The sequence below is a fragment of the Haliotis asinina genome, chromosome 2, assembly GCF_037392515.1.
Source record: "Haliotis asinina isolate JCU_RB_2024 chromosome 2, JCU_Hal_asi_v2, whole genome shotgun sequence".
Classification (NCBI taxonomy): domain Eukaryota; kingdom Metazoa; phylum Mollusca; class Gastropoda; order Lepetellida; family Haliotidae; genus Haliotis; species Haliotis asinina.
Genome location: NC_090281.1, coordinates 89,144,743 through 89,160,964, shown reverse-complemented (window position 1 = coordinate 89,160,964; position 16,222 = coordinate 89,144,743). Strand labels below are relative to the sequence as shown.

Sequence of the window (16,222 nt, the reverse complement as noted above, 5' to 3'; positions counted from 1 at the left end):
TGACGTGTATACATTGCACAAAACTGGAACAAATTGCCGATTATACACATAGCATAGTATCACAATGTCACCAAAACATCACAACACGTCTTTGTGCGCTGTAGCACACTGCTATAAGTATTATAAGTATTCTGGGGATATACTCAAGAAACACGACCAGAAACATATGTTCAAAAATTAAATCTTAAATTCCACAATATTTACAAACTGTATATATTTTGCTTCTGGGCATATACGTATATATAGCAATGGCGAATGATTTGGGCTAAAGGCAGATCTTGATGAATTTTTTTTGTTTGTCTCTTTGCTTGTCCGTTTATGACGACGGTCTGTAAATAACCGAGTCTGGACCAGACAATCCAGTGATTCACATCATGTGTAAACCATGTCATTGAACCTCACTAACGAGTCCCGTTGGGGATTAAAGTGAACTTGCCTCAACCATTATCAACTTTACTGAAATAATTGGCACACTGTCATAAAAAAACCCAATAAACATATGGAACCACTGCCATTTAAAAATGAAATATCAGATTTAACATGTTACAAATGAGTGTGTGAGTGTGGACCAGGCAATCCAGTGATAAACATCAAGACAATCGATCTAACAGTATGGGATTCTATGACATATGTCAACCAAGTCAGCGTTCCTGACCACTCCATCCTTCAGGTGTCACTTGCGACAAGCATGGTTTATTGGAGATCAATTCTAACCCGGATATTCACGGCTAGACAGTTTACGAACAGACAATTTTTATCAATGGTTTGTATTCGCGACCGGCTTACAGTCGTGATATCTGCGTCGTTGGTGGCCCCGATTTACTGTTGTTGTTGTTGCTGTTGTTGTTTGAATTGGATGACGAGGTATATTTAGTTGAACCTCTATTCTTGGAACAAACAAGTCCTAACGTCTTCTTGTTTACGATGAATGCCAAAAATAGAAACACACCCTGCCCTGCAACCAGTATAGTGAAGACATACGCCAAGGCCCTAGTTTGTGTTAATTCATATAAGTACCCAAAGAGCCACGAAATACCAGTAATTGTGGACAACTTAACACATGCTACCATGTTTAACTTTGAATTAGAACTTTTTTGAACAGGTTCGAATTTTCTGTTTAGTTTGCACAAGGTAAAAATAAAAAGGAAAATGTTTAACAAAGATACAACAGCAACTGGCACACCGAAACTGTATATTCGTCCTGGGACGGTGTTCAGGTAACATATCTTCCCACCGTATCCCAACTCCCTGTCAAGGGTGTAGTGCACAATTATGTTGATGCTAACAATTGCCACAGGTGTCAGGATGCTAAACAAAGACCAAAACAGTAATGTTCTTTCAAGAGACTCATTGCGCCGCCATCTCAACGGGAAGGACAGTTTAAGAAACATGTGAGTTGTGCAGGCATTCATCCAACACAGAACTGACAGCCAGAAGAAGTGTATGAAAATGCCAATGATGACACATACAGTCCCATTCTCATTCTGTTCTATTCCAAATTCATAGACACAGAGAGTAAGAAACAAGGTGACGACCAGGCACATGTTGATCACCCCTCCAGATGTTCTTAATGTAGGAAATGCACAATAGAATATGAAGGTAATAATGAGAAACACTAACGATAAACACGTACAAATCAAAGATGTTCGACCAAGAGGCAAGTCAATGTATTCACTGGTTACTTCAGGGGCTTTTTTCACTAATGTCTGATAATCATCTAAACAAACAACAGCAGTTTCATTGTCACCCAGCAAAAACATTTCACTTTTAAATATGCTGTCCGTACCGTTGATTCTCAGTACATAAAACTCTTGCAAATATGGATCAACTGTTGTTAAAGGTAAAGGGCTGTGCAAAGAAACGTTCGGAAACAGAACATTTGTGAGATATTGCTTGTCGCCATCCAGTTGCAGAAAGAACTCATGTGGCTGCAAGTGCACCTGCGGACAAAGCGCTTGATTGTTCCAAGGTATGTATTCTGTCTCTGAAGAAATGTAAGCATCTGCGTGTGTGAGGGGAGCAGAATCTATTCTTTTATCGTGAACAGCTTCATCAAAACAATTTAATGTTGGGAGGATCATTTGTGCACATTTCTGATTCCAAGTCAGCGATATGTTTCCATGTTTCTCTGAAATGTGTTTAGTTAAAATGTCTGGTAGAGAGGTCATCATTTTCTCCAGGCTGGCTGGTGTAGTGGAGAACATCAGTGTGTGGATGTGAACAATGAGGAAACGAGGGTGACTGTCGCAGTTTTGGAGATGATAAAGCTGCTGTGATGTCCTTAGCCACACATACCTACTGAGTTCCCACTGGACACCATATAGCATGTTAGCGATGGTGAACGTCAAATCGTTTACAGCTTCTTTTGATACTAACCGCGATGGGACATCCACACGAACGTGCAGACATATTTCCAGTCCGTATACGTTCGTAGCCTGAACGACATCATTGCATGCAGTTCCATTAAAAACCTTCCCCTTGGAACACGTTACATTTCGGCACGCCTCCTGTGAAATATAAGACATATAATGTTCATTTCTGGCACATCATGGGGTTAGCATAGTGAATCACAAGAATAGCAAGAGAGGCTGGGTGGCTGGGCGGTCAGGTCTCACGAGTGAGTGAGTGAGTGAGTGAGTGGGTGAGTGAGCTAGCTTAGTTTTACACCGCAATATTCCAGCTATATGGCGACGGACTGTAAATAATCGAGCCTGGGTCAGATAATCCAGTGATCAAAAGTATGAGCATCGGTCTGCGCAATTGGGCACTGATGACATGTGTCACGCAAGTCAGCGGGCCCGTCCACCCGATCCCGTTAATCGCCTTTTACCGACAAAAATAGTCGCCTTTTATGGCAAGCATGGGTTGCTGAGGACCTCTTGTCACGACGAAAGAACGGTTGAGTCCTCAACGTGTGCAATTTGTGTAGGACGTTGTCAGTATATGATCCTGTTTAGTGGTTTTAACGAGCATTTTGAACGTTGGCAAAGATTTTCCTAAATTTTTGTCTTAATTTCATTTTCTCCAGAATTCGAAGGCGCGTCCCTTTTTGCTTATTTCAGCATAAAATATCTTTTTCAACATGAAATTCTCTAGAACAAAACAATAAAAACATTAGACGTTTCAGTGAAAATATATACCAGATAGAAAAAATACTCTCTATTTATTTCACTTATATCTACCTTGATCTTCCTTGTCAAGAGCAGACTATCGTAGATGGAATAGGCATTTCCATACCGTAAAAGTTATACAAAACAGTCGTTTGAGTGTCCCTCGACAACGTAACGTAAGGTAACGTAACGTAACGAGGGTGGGTGGTGGTACTGTCACTGGTAAAAACACCTCTAAAACATGGCATTCATGGACGAATTCTCAGAGAAGTAGTATGACGACAACATCCTGGAGTCACGCGTGCTGCCTTTTGGGCGCCAACATCGACGTCGTACTGTGTTTCACGATTACAAGGCAAGAGCACATCTCGGTCGTATTCCTACTGGGTACCTCTAATATAGACTTGTCACTAATGTTATATGGCTAGGATATCCTTGGACAGGGCGAATGTCGTCTTTAGCAATCACAGATCATTGTGTACGAACTTGGAGCTGCCCTCTAGGAAGACTGTGATAGAATGTAACAAGTTGACATTGGACGTTTCATTATGCCTCGTCGAATCCGGAATTTTTTTTTCCAAAAAAGATTCCAGTTCAGGCGAGTTTATTTATTTTTCATTAATTGATGGGCAGTAGGGCGCTTTGAGTGTTATTACGATATTTCTAAAACCGTCCAACCCCTAGCAAATCGATTCTGGTCGTTGCAAGAAGCATTATTGGAAAATACAACGTCCGAGATAGCTTTTTAGCCAAAAAAGAACAAACGTTCCACCATCAGTCCGATAACGCCCAAAAGGGACAAATTAAGAGAAAACAAATGGAATTCAGGGAAATCAAGTACCTGGTAGCGTGAAAATATTGCAAAAAAAGAGTTCCGATCTGAGAATAATAACATATGGCCTACGTCTTATGCTCTGTCGTATTTCAATTAATTGAATCTAAGTTGACCGTTATGAAAAAATATATACTGATCCGATCAATGAGAGCAAGTGATATAAACTGAATATACTCCTGAAATGGCAACGTTTAGCAGAAGGCATTATTATTTCCGTTAATAACAGAAATTTTCGAAAACACCATCGTTCGATGAATATCTTTCTCGTTGATTGTTACAAGGTATTCAATAGTGGTCAGTAAGAATGCATAATATGTTAGCTACATAAAAGTAATCACTAGGGTGAGTGAGTGTGTGAGTTTGGTTTTGTCGCCGCCTTTAGTAGAATTCCAGCAACATCAAGGCGGGGGACACCAGATATGGGCTTCAAACACTGTACCCATGTGGGGAGTCGAACCCGCTCTTTGGCGGGAGGAGACGCTTTAACCACTAGGCTACCCCACCGCTCTAGTGATCACTGTACAAGTAGCTTGTTTGGTACACCTAGTATATATATTTCATTGTTAAAAGTGAGAAGGATATCGGGTTTAGCCAGCAGGAGAATTAAATGCACAATTTCAGTTCACTGACAGTTACCCTCATAAAGTAAAACAGAGTAACAGACTGAAAACGATGAAACATCTTACAATAACAACATTGAGATATTTGAGAATACAGATAATTAGGAACTTCCATGTAAATCAAATGTACTTCTTCAAATTTCTAAATACTTTAAAAGAAACATTTAGTTTTGTGGTCAGTTTATAGAGAACCCATGTATTTTTCTTAAAATATTTTATGAGGAGAACATGAACGGTAAATCAGAAAATATTTAGTATTCGTAGATAATAATGTAGAACTGATTACTTGGGTACATCACTGCATATGTAAGTATTCAAACGCAATGTACTTACAACAACATTATCATAAAACTGATTCTTTCCACACACATCTTTCTTCATCTCGACAATTCCCAGCGTCTGTTCAACCGCTTGATCGCTGAAGTCCAACAGTGACATAAACCCCACACGCTCAACATCCGTGGATCGTCTGTTTTTGCTTATCAAGATCTGAGGCCATTCCTGGCGGACATTGCAAATATAACAAAATACATTGCGGTACCTTCCGGCCACAACATGGGTGAATCTCTCGCAGGCTTCCACCACTCTTTTGTCATAATGCTCCCACTGTCCTGTGACATTGCATGATGAGATGAAATTTTCCTCACGATATTTACACCTTCTTAAAACGCTTCCTCCTGTAGGTAAGAACTTGACATCACACTTTCTAGATTCAACAACAAAGTTGTAAATGACTTCTGGTGATTTGGCTTTCTTTAAACTGCTTGGATCTGATATGCATGTCATCAGAGTGTCCCAGTTATTAAAGACTGTTACATTGTTGCACAGTGCGCAGAATTTGTTCCTGTAGAGATTACCAGCCTTTGCGTCTACAACAGGAACTTGATGCTCCCAGTGTGTTGAGTGTCGATCAAGGCAGTCCTGTACAAGATCGGGTGTGGAGGTTACTGTGCACGATCTTATCATGTAATACCAATTGCTCATAAATAGGCTCATATCCGGACTAGTATTTTCACAGCTGTATGGAGAGGCCACAGAGGTGTGGTTCCCAAGAATTAAGTAATCCGGACAACAGTCATCATACAGAACACATTGTTCGTCACATCGACATTTATCACAGGCTTGGCGCACTGAAGTACGTGTCAGCAGATACGAAAAGCCACACGTTTGTCCACAGTACTCAGATTCCGAAGCTACGATCTGAAACGGAAACTCAGGGAAAAAGTCGGAAGCTTTATCAAAGGCATTTTGCCTTCTGACTGGAGGCGTCATGGGCGGTAGTCCGGTTAGGTTAAGATCAAAAGTAGCAGCTACGGTCGATGGTTCTTGCTGCTTGGGGACCATAGTTGACGTTCTTCCTGAGTCAGCAGATGAGTCTCCTGTATCCGTGTCAGAGGTTTGTTTCATCTCAAGAGTCGTAGTGTCTGGTGTAAAAGCTAACGTTTCATCGCCATTGCCCTCTATTAACTTTGTCATGGTCACTTTTGGTTGCGAGGGATCTGTGACACTAAACCCTGGTTTATCAACTGCTGGTATCTCTGCGTCCGTGACGGGCAGAATCTTGTCCCACGTCAACAGTACAAAGAGAGTCAGGACCAACAGCATGTTTCGAACACGGGCACTGACCACGAGCACTGACCCAAAGACGTACTGCAGCAGCTTGTCAGAGGCGTGTACCTCCGTGACTTGTTCTTTACCTGTAATAGCCAGCCACACTCTTCGGCACCCGGATACAATGCACTGACCCTTTTGTACCTTCAACAACTGACTCATTTGCACAGTCAGGCTTCATCACACGTGTGTGAGTAGCGATAAAATCACCCTTACGGCAAAAGCATCCAGTGCTTATTGACGCAAGAACTCAATTATAGTTATGTAATCGATTCATTCGTGCTACGGATGTACAATTAAGCCAGGGTGTGTACATATCGGAAATTGCTAATTCTTAACTGTTTGACACATCGGGAATAATTAATTGTTAATTGTTATTCTCCATGCAATAAATCTTTTATCTATGACGATTAATCGGTTAAAGGGGTTTATCCATGACGTCATGAGGGGAGACAGAGAGTGGTGAGGTATAGACGTTCGCTCGTTACGACGAACTGACCGGGCAAGACTTCGTATAAAGTATACTGACATTTGGTCTTTGAAACGATGTAATTATCACAGAAACGACAGAACTGCAACAAAAAGGAGACCAAACAATCAGGTGGGACACTTGACTGAACTGGAACGTATAGGCTTGTCTCATTTAGGACATCGTCATAAAAGAAAGGATTTGGGGAACGAGAATTGGTATGGTTACAGGAACTGTAAGACCATATGGTCACTATGGATATAATGAGGATATTTCTGCTGTCTCACCCCATCTGGATTATTTCTAAAAGCGTCCTAAAGCCATACACACTCAGTTGTTAGTTAGCAAGGTGTTAGTTTGACCTGGGTGAGTGTTTTATCCTTGATAGCATAACTTCTACCTTAGAGTGGTAGTCTGGTGTCACGGTTAACACACATGGTGTGTGTTGAGTCGGTGCAGCCATTAAACGACAAGGAATAATATTTGGGTCATATAGTTGAATACAGGTAAATGAGACATCCTTTGATGGACTGGGAGTATTTTTTTATAATTATCAGTTATGAATTTGCTCATGTCCTGTATTTACGTGCATCTGTGGCTACTATAGCTGTATGAACTAGCCTCTTTTTCAGGGTTTGTCTCTGTGTCTTCGTCTAGTGATGAGTATGGATGAATCAGTCAATAAGATTAAACAGGACAACAATAGCGACATTTTCAGATAGCTAGGCAAACTTTATTGGTCACAATATCAAAGACCACTGAAAGGCTTTCACAAAGTTTAATAGTGGACTGACAGTGGAAGGCCTTCTAAATTTGACACACCAATGAGAATTAATGTACGTGTGATGCTGTCTACTATTTCGTAGCATGTCAGGTGAACGATTGGTATACCAGAGCTTGTGTTTGTTTCAGTTTGCTACGATGGGTCAGGATATGCTCATAAATATAGAACCTATGTCATGCATAGATACGTAAACCCTACTCGTCACTAATGTACTCAATTAAAAATTGTTTTTCGGGAGAAACAATGTTATACTTGAAAGTAAAGTTATATACATAATACTCTCTCAAAAAAGAAATGCATCTGTGTATTTTTACGAATTTATCTGCTAAGTGAGATAACATGCATATAATACTACAGGAATAAATAAATAAATAAATAAATAAATAAATAAATAAAGGCAAAAAGAGATAGCTGATTTGTGATGTTGCGTGATTCCTCTCCATAGCTGTCCAGATGAAATCACGACTCGTGCGTGAACAAAACACCATCTCAATACAGTCACCTGTAACATAGTTGCTGTCGACACCAGGAAGGAAGTGACTGTCGGTGACTTCGGAAAAATGCTGGATGTATTGCAGGCTGTCGGGGTCGGATACTGTGCTCCTTCGGTCGGCTCAGGAACTAATTGAACGTAAGCCAGGAATGGTCCAGACAGTCAAATTGGCAATCAGGGATCGATTTCTCAAATGCGTCAGCCGAATGTGGTTGTATTACTGACGTGACGTCACAAGTGGACGGATGGTCCTATGCAAATCTCCAGTGTTCCCTCAAAATTGATAACGTCTCCACAGAAATAAGGTTGTGACAACCGAAAAAAATGCATTTTCTGACCATCCCAGTTTCCAGCATAGCCATGTCGCGGATACGTTGATCTTTCTGTAAGCCATGACGTGACGTGCGCGCCGTTTAGGGTGAAATTAACGTAACATTCAGGGGTATGACAATAATTAACCGTTCTTCAACATCAGGTGTGTTGTGACAGGTGTGTGAACTTCGGGTGTCCAAAAGCATGAAAAAAGTCAGTACGTTCATTGTGCACGTGCAACGCGAATGTCATGCTAGGTGCTTTGCTGCATGTTTTTTTAAAGCTATTGTCATTACTTTTTCAAACAACTTTAATGTTGTACAATTTTATGTTACCTTTATCCATTAGTACATGTATACGTCCTTATGGATCAGTTGCAGCTATGGTTTACAGGGTTAGAGATCAAATGTCAGTAAACATGTATGGCTCATACAAAAGTTCAATCAGTGAAGGTATCAATATCTGGTAAGGCCTCCACGAGCTCCAAAACTGCTCTACACCGCCACGATCTTGAACTGAATAAGTCTTTGAATTCGATCTGGTGGAATTCAGGCCCATTCCTCTTGCAATGTCTGCAAAAGATGTCTGGGGCATAGGTTGACGTTTCAGCAACGTGTCGGCCGAGGTCATACCATAAATATTTGGAGTTGAGGTCGGTCGATGTAGATGGCAGTGGAAGCACTGTAATGTTTCAGAAGATGCGGAATCGTAGCATGTGCCATAGACCTGCTATTTTCTTGCTGCAACAATTCCCTCTGGCGGTCATTGATCAGAACCATGTGAAACAATATGATTTCGTCTCTGTACCGTAGGGTATTCTTCACTGAACTATACGTGTTGCGTTTTCTAGATTCCAGAGTAGAGCGTTATTGCAACACTGGCCACGTCCATGTCGATGTCGGTGTAGCCGTCGTAGCACAGGACCAAAATAAGGTCTTCTGGTTCTCGTAAACCATCAAGAATAGTTTGTGCGTTCGCTCTCCTCAGAAAAGGGCACATTTAAATGATGTAACAATCATGGCAGATATAACACATATTGGCGAGTCCTTGTATGACCAGATGTTGATTGGTTGAAGGTTTCGTTTGGAAATGCTGAATATTTAACAGTTAAAATACGTTCTGTAATTAATCGGGTCTAGACCGGATTATCTATTGATCAGCATCATGAGCTTTGACATATGTAAATGTGATACGGTGACGTGTGTCAGCCAAGTCAGCGAGCCCGACTAGTATGTTGCTGAAGATATGCTTCAACCTTGCTATCAACGTATGTGCCATACTCCTAACTATGCTGATAACTAGCCTTGCAACATGGAATATTCGTGGTCTGAACAACAGCATATCTGACCTGAAGACTAGACTAACATACGTGGATGTCATGTGCGTATATGAAACATGGCTGGATGAAGTTAACTCTCGGCAACTAACTGATATCGACCCTAACTTCGATGTCGTTTACAAAAGTTCACAATGTGTAGCTAATTCAGTAGGAACGGGAGGTTTAACTATGTTTATTAGAAAACAGCACCAAGCCTCTGAAAGTGACAGACCGATAGGGGTTGAGTTGAAGTCTAAAACGCGTAATGGCGCCATGTTTATCTTTCGAAATTACTTACCCTCAACAAATGCACTAGATGCTGAATACTACGACGCACTGGACTACTCTATGGCACTCTACGACAAGCATTCAACTGATGGTAATACTATTCTGTTGGGAGACTTTAATGTTGATATCAGATCTTGTGACAGTAATCTGAAGAGACGTGCCAAATACCTACACAGATGTCTACAAGAACGCCACCTTCTATCCGCTGTCCCTACTGATGACCAGTCTCTCTATACCTTCACCACTAAGTGTAGATCATCACGTACTATGATTGACTATGTCTTAATGAACACAGATTATGTATCATATGTGGTGGGATACATAATAGACACTAGTGTTAACTATGATGCATCAAACCATATGCCAGACTCAAACAACACAGATAAGGGCTACCACGGTGATAGATTGCAATGGAGGAAAGCCAGCGAGGTAGATCTGATGCTATACAGGTATGAAACAGAGAACTACTTCAGGAACACTACTCTCGACAGATCTCAGTACGGATCTCCCGAAGAGTACATCAACTGCTACAGTGAATTTATTGTACAGACACTTCACTCATCAGCATCAATTAGTATCCCAACATCGAAGTATCAAGCACACCTGAAACCATACTGGAAGAAGGACAATCTTAAGTCTCTACACACACAGATGCGACAATGTCGACGACAGTGGCGCGAGTCTGGAAAGTCACGTGATGACACAGATGAACATTGTATCAAATACAAAGAAGCAAAGCGAATATTCCGAAGACAACATCGTCGGTCGAAACAACAACAACTGAACCACAAACTTACCGAAATCTCAAAGGCCGCCGAAGTTGACATTCGCGAATACTATCGAGTGACTAAACGTAACTCAAGACAGAAAGGCTATGTTGCGTATCTGGGCCAGTGTTCAACAGAACCACAGGACATATGTTCGATGTTTGGAAACTATTTTAGTGAGCTTGCTACACGAGTTATGCTCGACAACTTTGACAGGGAATTTGCATCGCAGGTATCAGAAACTGTTGACTCTCTATGCAATGAATCACTCTGTGACTCGTTACATTCACCTCTAACGAAACCAGTGACATCTAGTGAGATAATGAACTGTTGTAAAATCACTAAAAACAGGAAAATCTCCCGGACCTGATGACATTACCAACGAACATCTGAAACGTGCAGGAAGATGAATTTTTATTCAGCTGTCAGTCATGTTTAATAATATGTTAAACTACGACTGTGTACCCTCTTCCTATCATATCGGAAAAATCCTGCCAGTACACAAAGGCCACGTCAAAACCAAAACGGATCTGGTCAATTACAGGGGGATAACTCTGACTTCGGTACTCAGCAAACGTTTTAATCGCCTCCTACTAAGCAGAACTGAAAAATGGGTTAGCGGTAAATACGTTTTTTTAAGCATCCGCTTCAGTTTAGATTTCGCAAATACACCGGAGCAGAGACAGCATGCTTTAGTCTCTTGGGAAATCTTGCCTACTACACAGAGAGGAAATCTTCTGTCTTCTGTGCCTTCCTAGACAACACCAACGCCTTTGACAGAGTATGGTTAAATGGGTTATTTACTAAGCTACATGATCTCGCGTTTGTTACGTCATATGTAGTCGTCTATGGAGTCCTACGTCTCACATTCAAGATGCCTTTCAGAACTTTTTGCAGTGAAGCAAGGAGTTGGACAGGGTCGAATTATGTCGGCCTGGTTCTTTACGGTATATATCAGTGGCCTTATCAATGACCTTGATGCATCTGGCCTTGGACTTCAGCTACCTTAGGGACATTATCCAGGACAGCTGCTTGCTGATGACACGACAGTTGTAAGTAGTTCACCTAACAGTCTCCAACGCCTGCTCTGTATTGTGTACTGTTATGCCTGCAAATGGCAGCTCGTGTACAATGTAAGAAAAGTGCACTGCTGACCTTTCCACCACATCATCACAACCTACACCCATGTGTACCTTGCGGAGATGATGGGCCTCCCCACAAAAACTCTATCACGTATGCAGGAGTACATAAAAGTACAATGAAATCATCAACTGAACGATCCCAAATGACCTGTGAAAACCACAAGAAACTGATAAACGCCAATCACAACTCTGGACTATACTTTGGAGGACACAATCCTATCGCATCCACACGTATCTGGGAGAGAGTAGTCATGCCCTGTGCACTGTATGGATGTAACATCTGGGGACAACTTAGTCCGAGAGAATACGACATGCTTGACACCATCCAACGATACTTCTGCATGAAAGTACAAGGTTTTCCAAAGCAAACGGCTATTCCGTTTGTACTGGACTGCTCAGGCCCAGTCAGTGTCCAAGACTATATAGATAAGCAGGCTCTGCTTATGTTTGGAAAACTCTGTAGATCGCACTGTGACATGTATTGTAAGAGGTAATAAGCATATCGTCTTGACCAACATCAAAGTGATAGCACAAACAACACAGACAAATGCAACAAATCTCCACTCTTCAATATGCTCCGACTCATTAAGAAATATGATATATGTGACCTGCTGGACATCTACAGTGATTATTCTGTCATACCATCAAAACTAGCTACCAATCGCTTCATCACCGAGTGGATAAAGCAAGTGGAGACTAAATCATTACAGAGGCAAATATCTGTCAGACAGGATTTGAGTAGATATTCCTTGATCGGACATGGTGCACTGAGTATATGGAAACCAGCTATTCATGCTCCCGAAAGAATTAGTGACTTATCAAGAATTGCTAAACTCGGTGTCAACAAAATCAAATCTGGTGAATGTAAATGTGGAAGAGTAGCAAATGGCATTGTCAAACACATCCTTATGTTCTGTCCTATCACAATGCATGAACGAAACGAACTATTTGATAACCTGTGTGATGTCATTGATGTGAATACGTTTGTTGACTGGTGGTCTAATGATGACGATGTCATTATGTCTTTCACGCTCGGAGGTGTACCTGAGAATTTCTCGGATGTTCCGTTTGAAACGTGGGGAAACTGTATGTTCCTTACAGCACGGTGTTTAAAGACGTTATATCATCTTTTGCAACCTCACTTCATTGTACAGATATCATGTGCATACCTCTTGCTGCTATATAAATCATATATGTGTCCATACCTAATGTTATTCAATAACCTGTAATCTTCAATCGTGGAGGAAATGAAGACAATCTGTCATCCTCAGTGTTCTACAGATTCTACTACGTTTTGGTTTATTTATAGCATGGAAGTCGAGCCAATTTACTCTTGTCAGAGGGTACACAAGGTACACCTGATCTTCAGTACCAGTACTTATCTTATCATTCTTCTATTCGTGTTTGAAGCCGCGTAAATTGTGTGCGCGTGCGTGCGTGTGTTGACGAGCAGTTGTTTGACTCTGAGAGTGTGGACTTGAATTGAAGGGACTTAACCAAAACATTTTTACAGTTGTTTGTACTTTGCTGAGAACGCCTAATCCCAAATAAATCACTTTCTATATTCAGTTCCGTTCAATTCTTCCATTCTCACCCAAAACATTATCACAATTATCTTTAACGTAGGGCTTCGTGGTATGACTGGTATATCGTAATACCCTCTTCAAACGATACGGTATATTAGGTTAAGAATATATAAAGTTTCTTTGCGTTTTGAATTAAAACTTCATTCACAACAAGTTTTTCCTTAGTTATTCAATGACAAACCGACATACTGTAATATTATGAATTGTGTAAAGAAGAAAACCCAAACGCTGACTATACAACTTAATTTTGAGGTTCCTGTTATCAAAGCCATAAGGTAAATGTTTAGGGACTTATGTAGAAAATAAGATCGACAACTAGTGGTACTGACTGTCAAACACTTAGGTTCCCAATGTATCGCAATACCTATCGCAATACGGGTGCCTGAATCGCAATGTATTGCAATATAATACAGTATATTTACACAATCCTACTGTAATTTACTGAAAAAGTAGAATTCCAAATAAAACACTCATATGACCATTTTCTACATTCACTTTAGTCCAAGTCTATATTCCAAAACTATATACATTAACGTAGATATCATATAAAAGTGTTACACTTTTACAATATTTGATCAAATGTTAACATTCAAGTTCGTATTGTGCAGTATGACAGTGTATGGTCGATATACACTGCTAGACTCTGTATAAGGACATAATATCGCTTATTTATAAAGCATTATATATTATTAACGTGACCATTATGAAAAAAATGATTCCGTGATAAATATGCCAAAAAGACCTAGATCACCTCTCAACATGTGTCAGTCATGAAACACTTGCTTAAGTGCTACGTATGTCAGTGTGCTAGGTATGTCAATATTAGGTCTTGGCTACCGTGGGGTGGTGGGGTAGCCTAATGGTTAACGCTGAAGATCCGGGTTCGATTCCGAGCATGGGTACAATGAGTGAAGCCCGTTTCTGGTGTCCCCCGCAGCGATATTCCTGGAATATTGCGAAAAGCTGAGTAAAAAGCTCACTAACTGACTCACTCATTCATGACCACCCAGTAGTTATTGATATATTATGAAAATATTGAAAGCTTTACTTACAATGAAGTCGTCCAGGACCTGATCAGGCCTGCAGGGGTCATCCGTTAGCTGTTCAACACGCTGTGTTCTTGGGCCGGCATCTTGACGCCCAAAGTTCAACAATGTGGTCAGGGAAACTGTGTCAACAACGACACGGTCTGGCCCATTCTGACGAAGTATGAATTGCCAACCTGAGTTAGTGTTGCAAGCGTAACAGAATACGTTTCTGTATTTGCCATGGACAATGTGAGTAAACCTCTCGCAGGCTTCAACCACCCTTCGGTCGTAGAACACCCATTTCCCTGTGACGTTGCATGAGGATATGACACTCTCCTCACGAGAGGAACATTTTCTCAAAGAAGCTACACCCAAAGGTATAAATTTGATAAAACAAATAGATTCCTCTAGAGCAAAGCTGTAAATTTCTTCTGATGATCTGGCTTCCTTTAAACTGCTTGGATAGGATTTGCATATTAATTGCGTCTCCCAGTTATTAAAAACTGTCACATTGTTGCACAGTGCGCAGAATTTGTTTCTGTAGAGATGCCCAGTCTTTGCGTCTACAACAGGAACCTGATGCTCCCAGTCTTTAGAGTGTCGATCAAAGCAGTCCTGTACAAGACCTGGTGCTGAGGTAACACTACACGATCTGATCATGTAATACCATTTTGAATCTTCTTTCGCAATATCCGGACTGGTATTTTCACAGTTATATGGGACAGGCACAGAGGTGTGGTTCCTGAGAATCAAGTAATCCGGACAACAGTCATCATACAGAACACATTGTTCGTCACACCGACATGTCTCACAGCTTCCGCGTTCAACAAATCGTGTATGTTCATAGTCAAAGTCACACGTCTTTCCACAGTACTCGGATTCCGTGGCTACGATCTGTGACAGGAACTCCGGGAAGATGGTTGCCGATCTGTCAAACGGACTTGGCATTTGAGGAGGTTCTGGAGGATGATTAAAGGTTACCATGGGCGTTACAATCTCATGGATAACGTGGGGAGGTGGAGTGTGCACTAATACGGATTCAGTCACTAGTCTGAACGAGTCTTCCGGGTGTTCCGTATTAAATCTTTCTACGATTTCTGTAGGATTTCCGACAGATTCTGTAGAATGTCCTGTCCTTTGTGTAGGAGTTCCGTCGGTTGCGGAACCTGCATTTCTCGGCCCCGATGGCCCACCATCTGTTACATGTTGTGTCAGATTTTGAGAGATCATAGTAGTTTCCTCACTGACCTTATTCAAAGGTGCTGTTTCTGATATTATTCCCTCACGGAGAGTGGATTTTGTCGTTTCAACAAGAACGCCACTAGTTGTTTCTCCAGCATCGTCCACATACTCAGCTGACTGTGCAGCCGCACCAAGCTCTAAAGTCTTAACGATCACAAGTACAGCCAGGAGTGTTCTCATGCCAATCATAGTTCTAACAACAGCGAATAGTACACAGAAGCGGCAAATATTGTCACATACAAGTTTCTAATGGTTGTTGGTTGTAAACATCCTTTTATATTACCTGGCTGTAATCACACTGTTTACTGACATTATGTGCCCACATCATTTGGTTGACCTGGCCAGGTGCTTGTGGGTTGATCCGTGAGTGCTGAAAGTGACTCAAGCGGTGAATGTGACTCACCTGAACGCTGACAACATACAATGGCTTACATGCCACTGTATATAATTGATTTATTGTCTCTATAGACACTGATGTTAATGGCGTCGTTTCTGCGATGTGAACAGGTGGCTCATAACAAATGATAAATGCATCCGTTACTTACCGCTGACACTTTGCAGACAAACAACAAATATATATGATCAAGCTAATGTTCCCAGTGGACGGTCTGTTCACT

General features: G+C 41.2%; 1 protein-coding gene across 1 annotated transcript; it reads right to left on the bottom strand.

Annotated features, from left to right (window-relative positions):
- LOC137272979 (uncharacterized) lies at window positions 1–15,830 on the bottom strand. The gene is made up of 2 exons (XM_067805418.1): window positions 14,388–15,830; window positions 1–2,507 (listed from the first exon to the last, which is right to left on the bottom strand). The coding sequence occupies exons 1-2, from the start codon at window positions 15,792–15,794 to the stop codon at window positions 783–785; spliced, it is 3,132 nt and encodes a 1,043-aa protein (XP_067661519.1). The 5' UTR covers window positions 15,795–15,830; the 3' UTR covers window positions 1–782.
- Window positions 15,831–16,222: the final 392 nt, after the last annotated feature.

What these genes read in the sequence shown, in the direction of transcription:
- LOC137272979 (XM_067805418.1), bottom strand. Translation starts at nt 15,794, where the DNA reads ATGATTGGCATGAGAACACTCCTGGCTGTACTTGTGATCGTTAAGACT. An exon ending in AGGTCCTGGACGACTTCATT is followed by an intron (nt 2,508 to 14,387) that starts GTAAGTAAAGCT and finishes TATATTTCACAG; the next exon opens with GAGGCGTGCCGAAATGTAAC.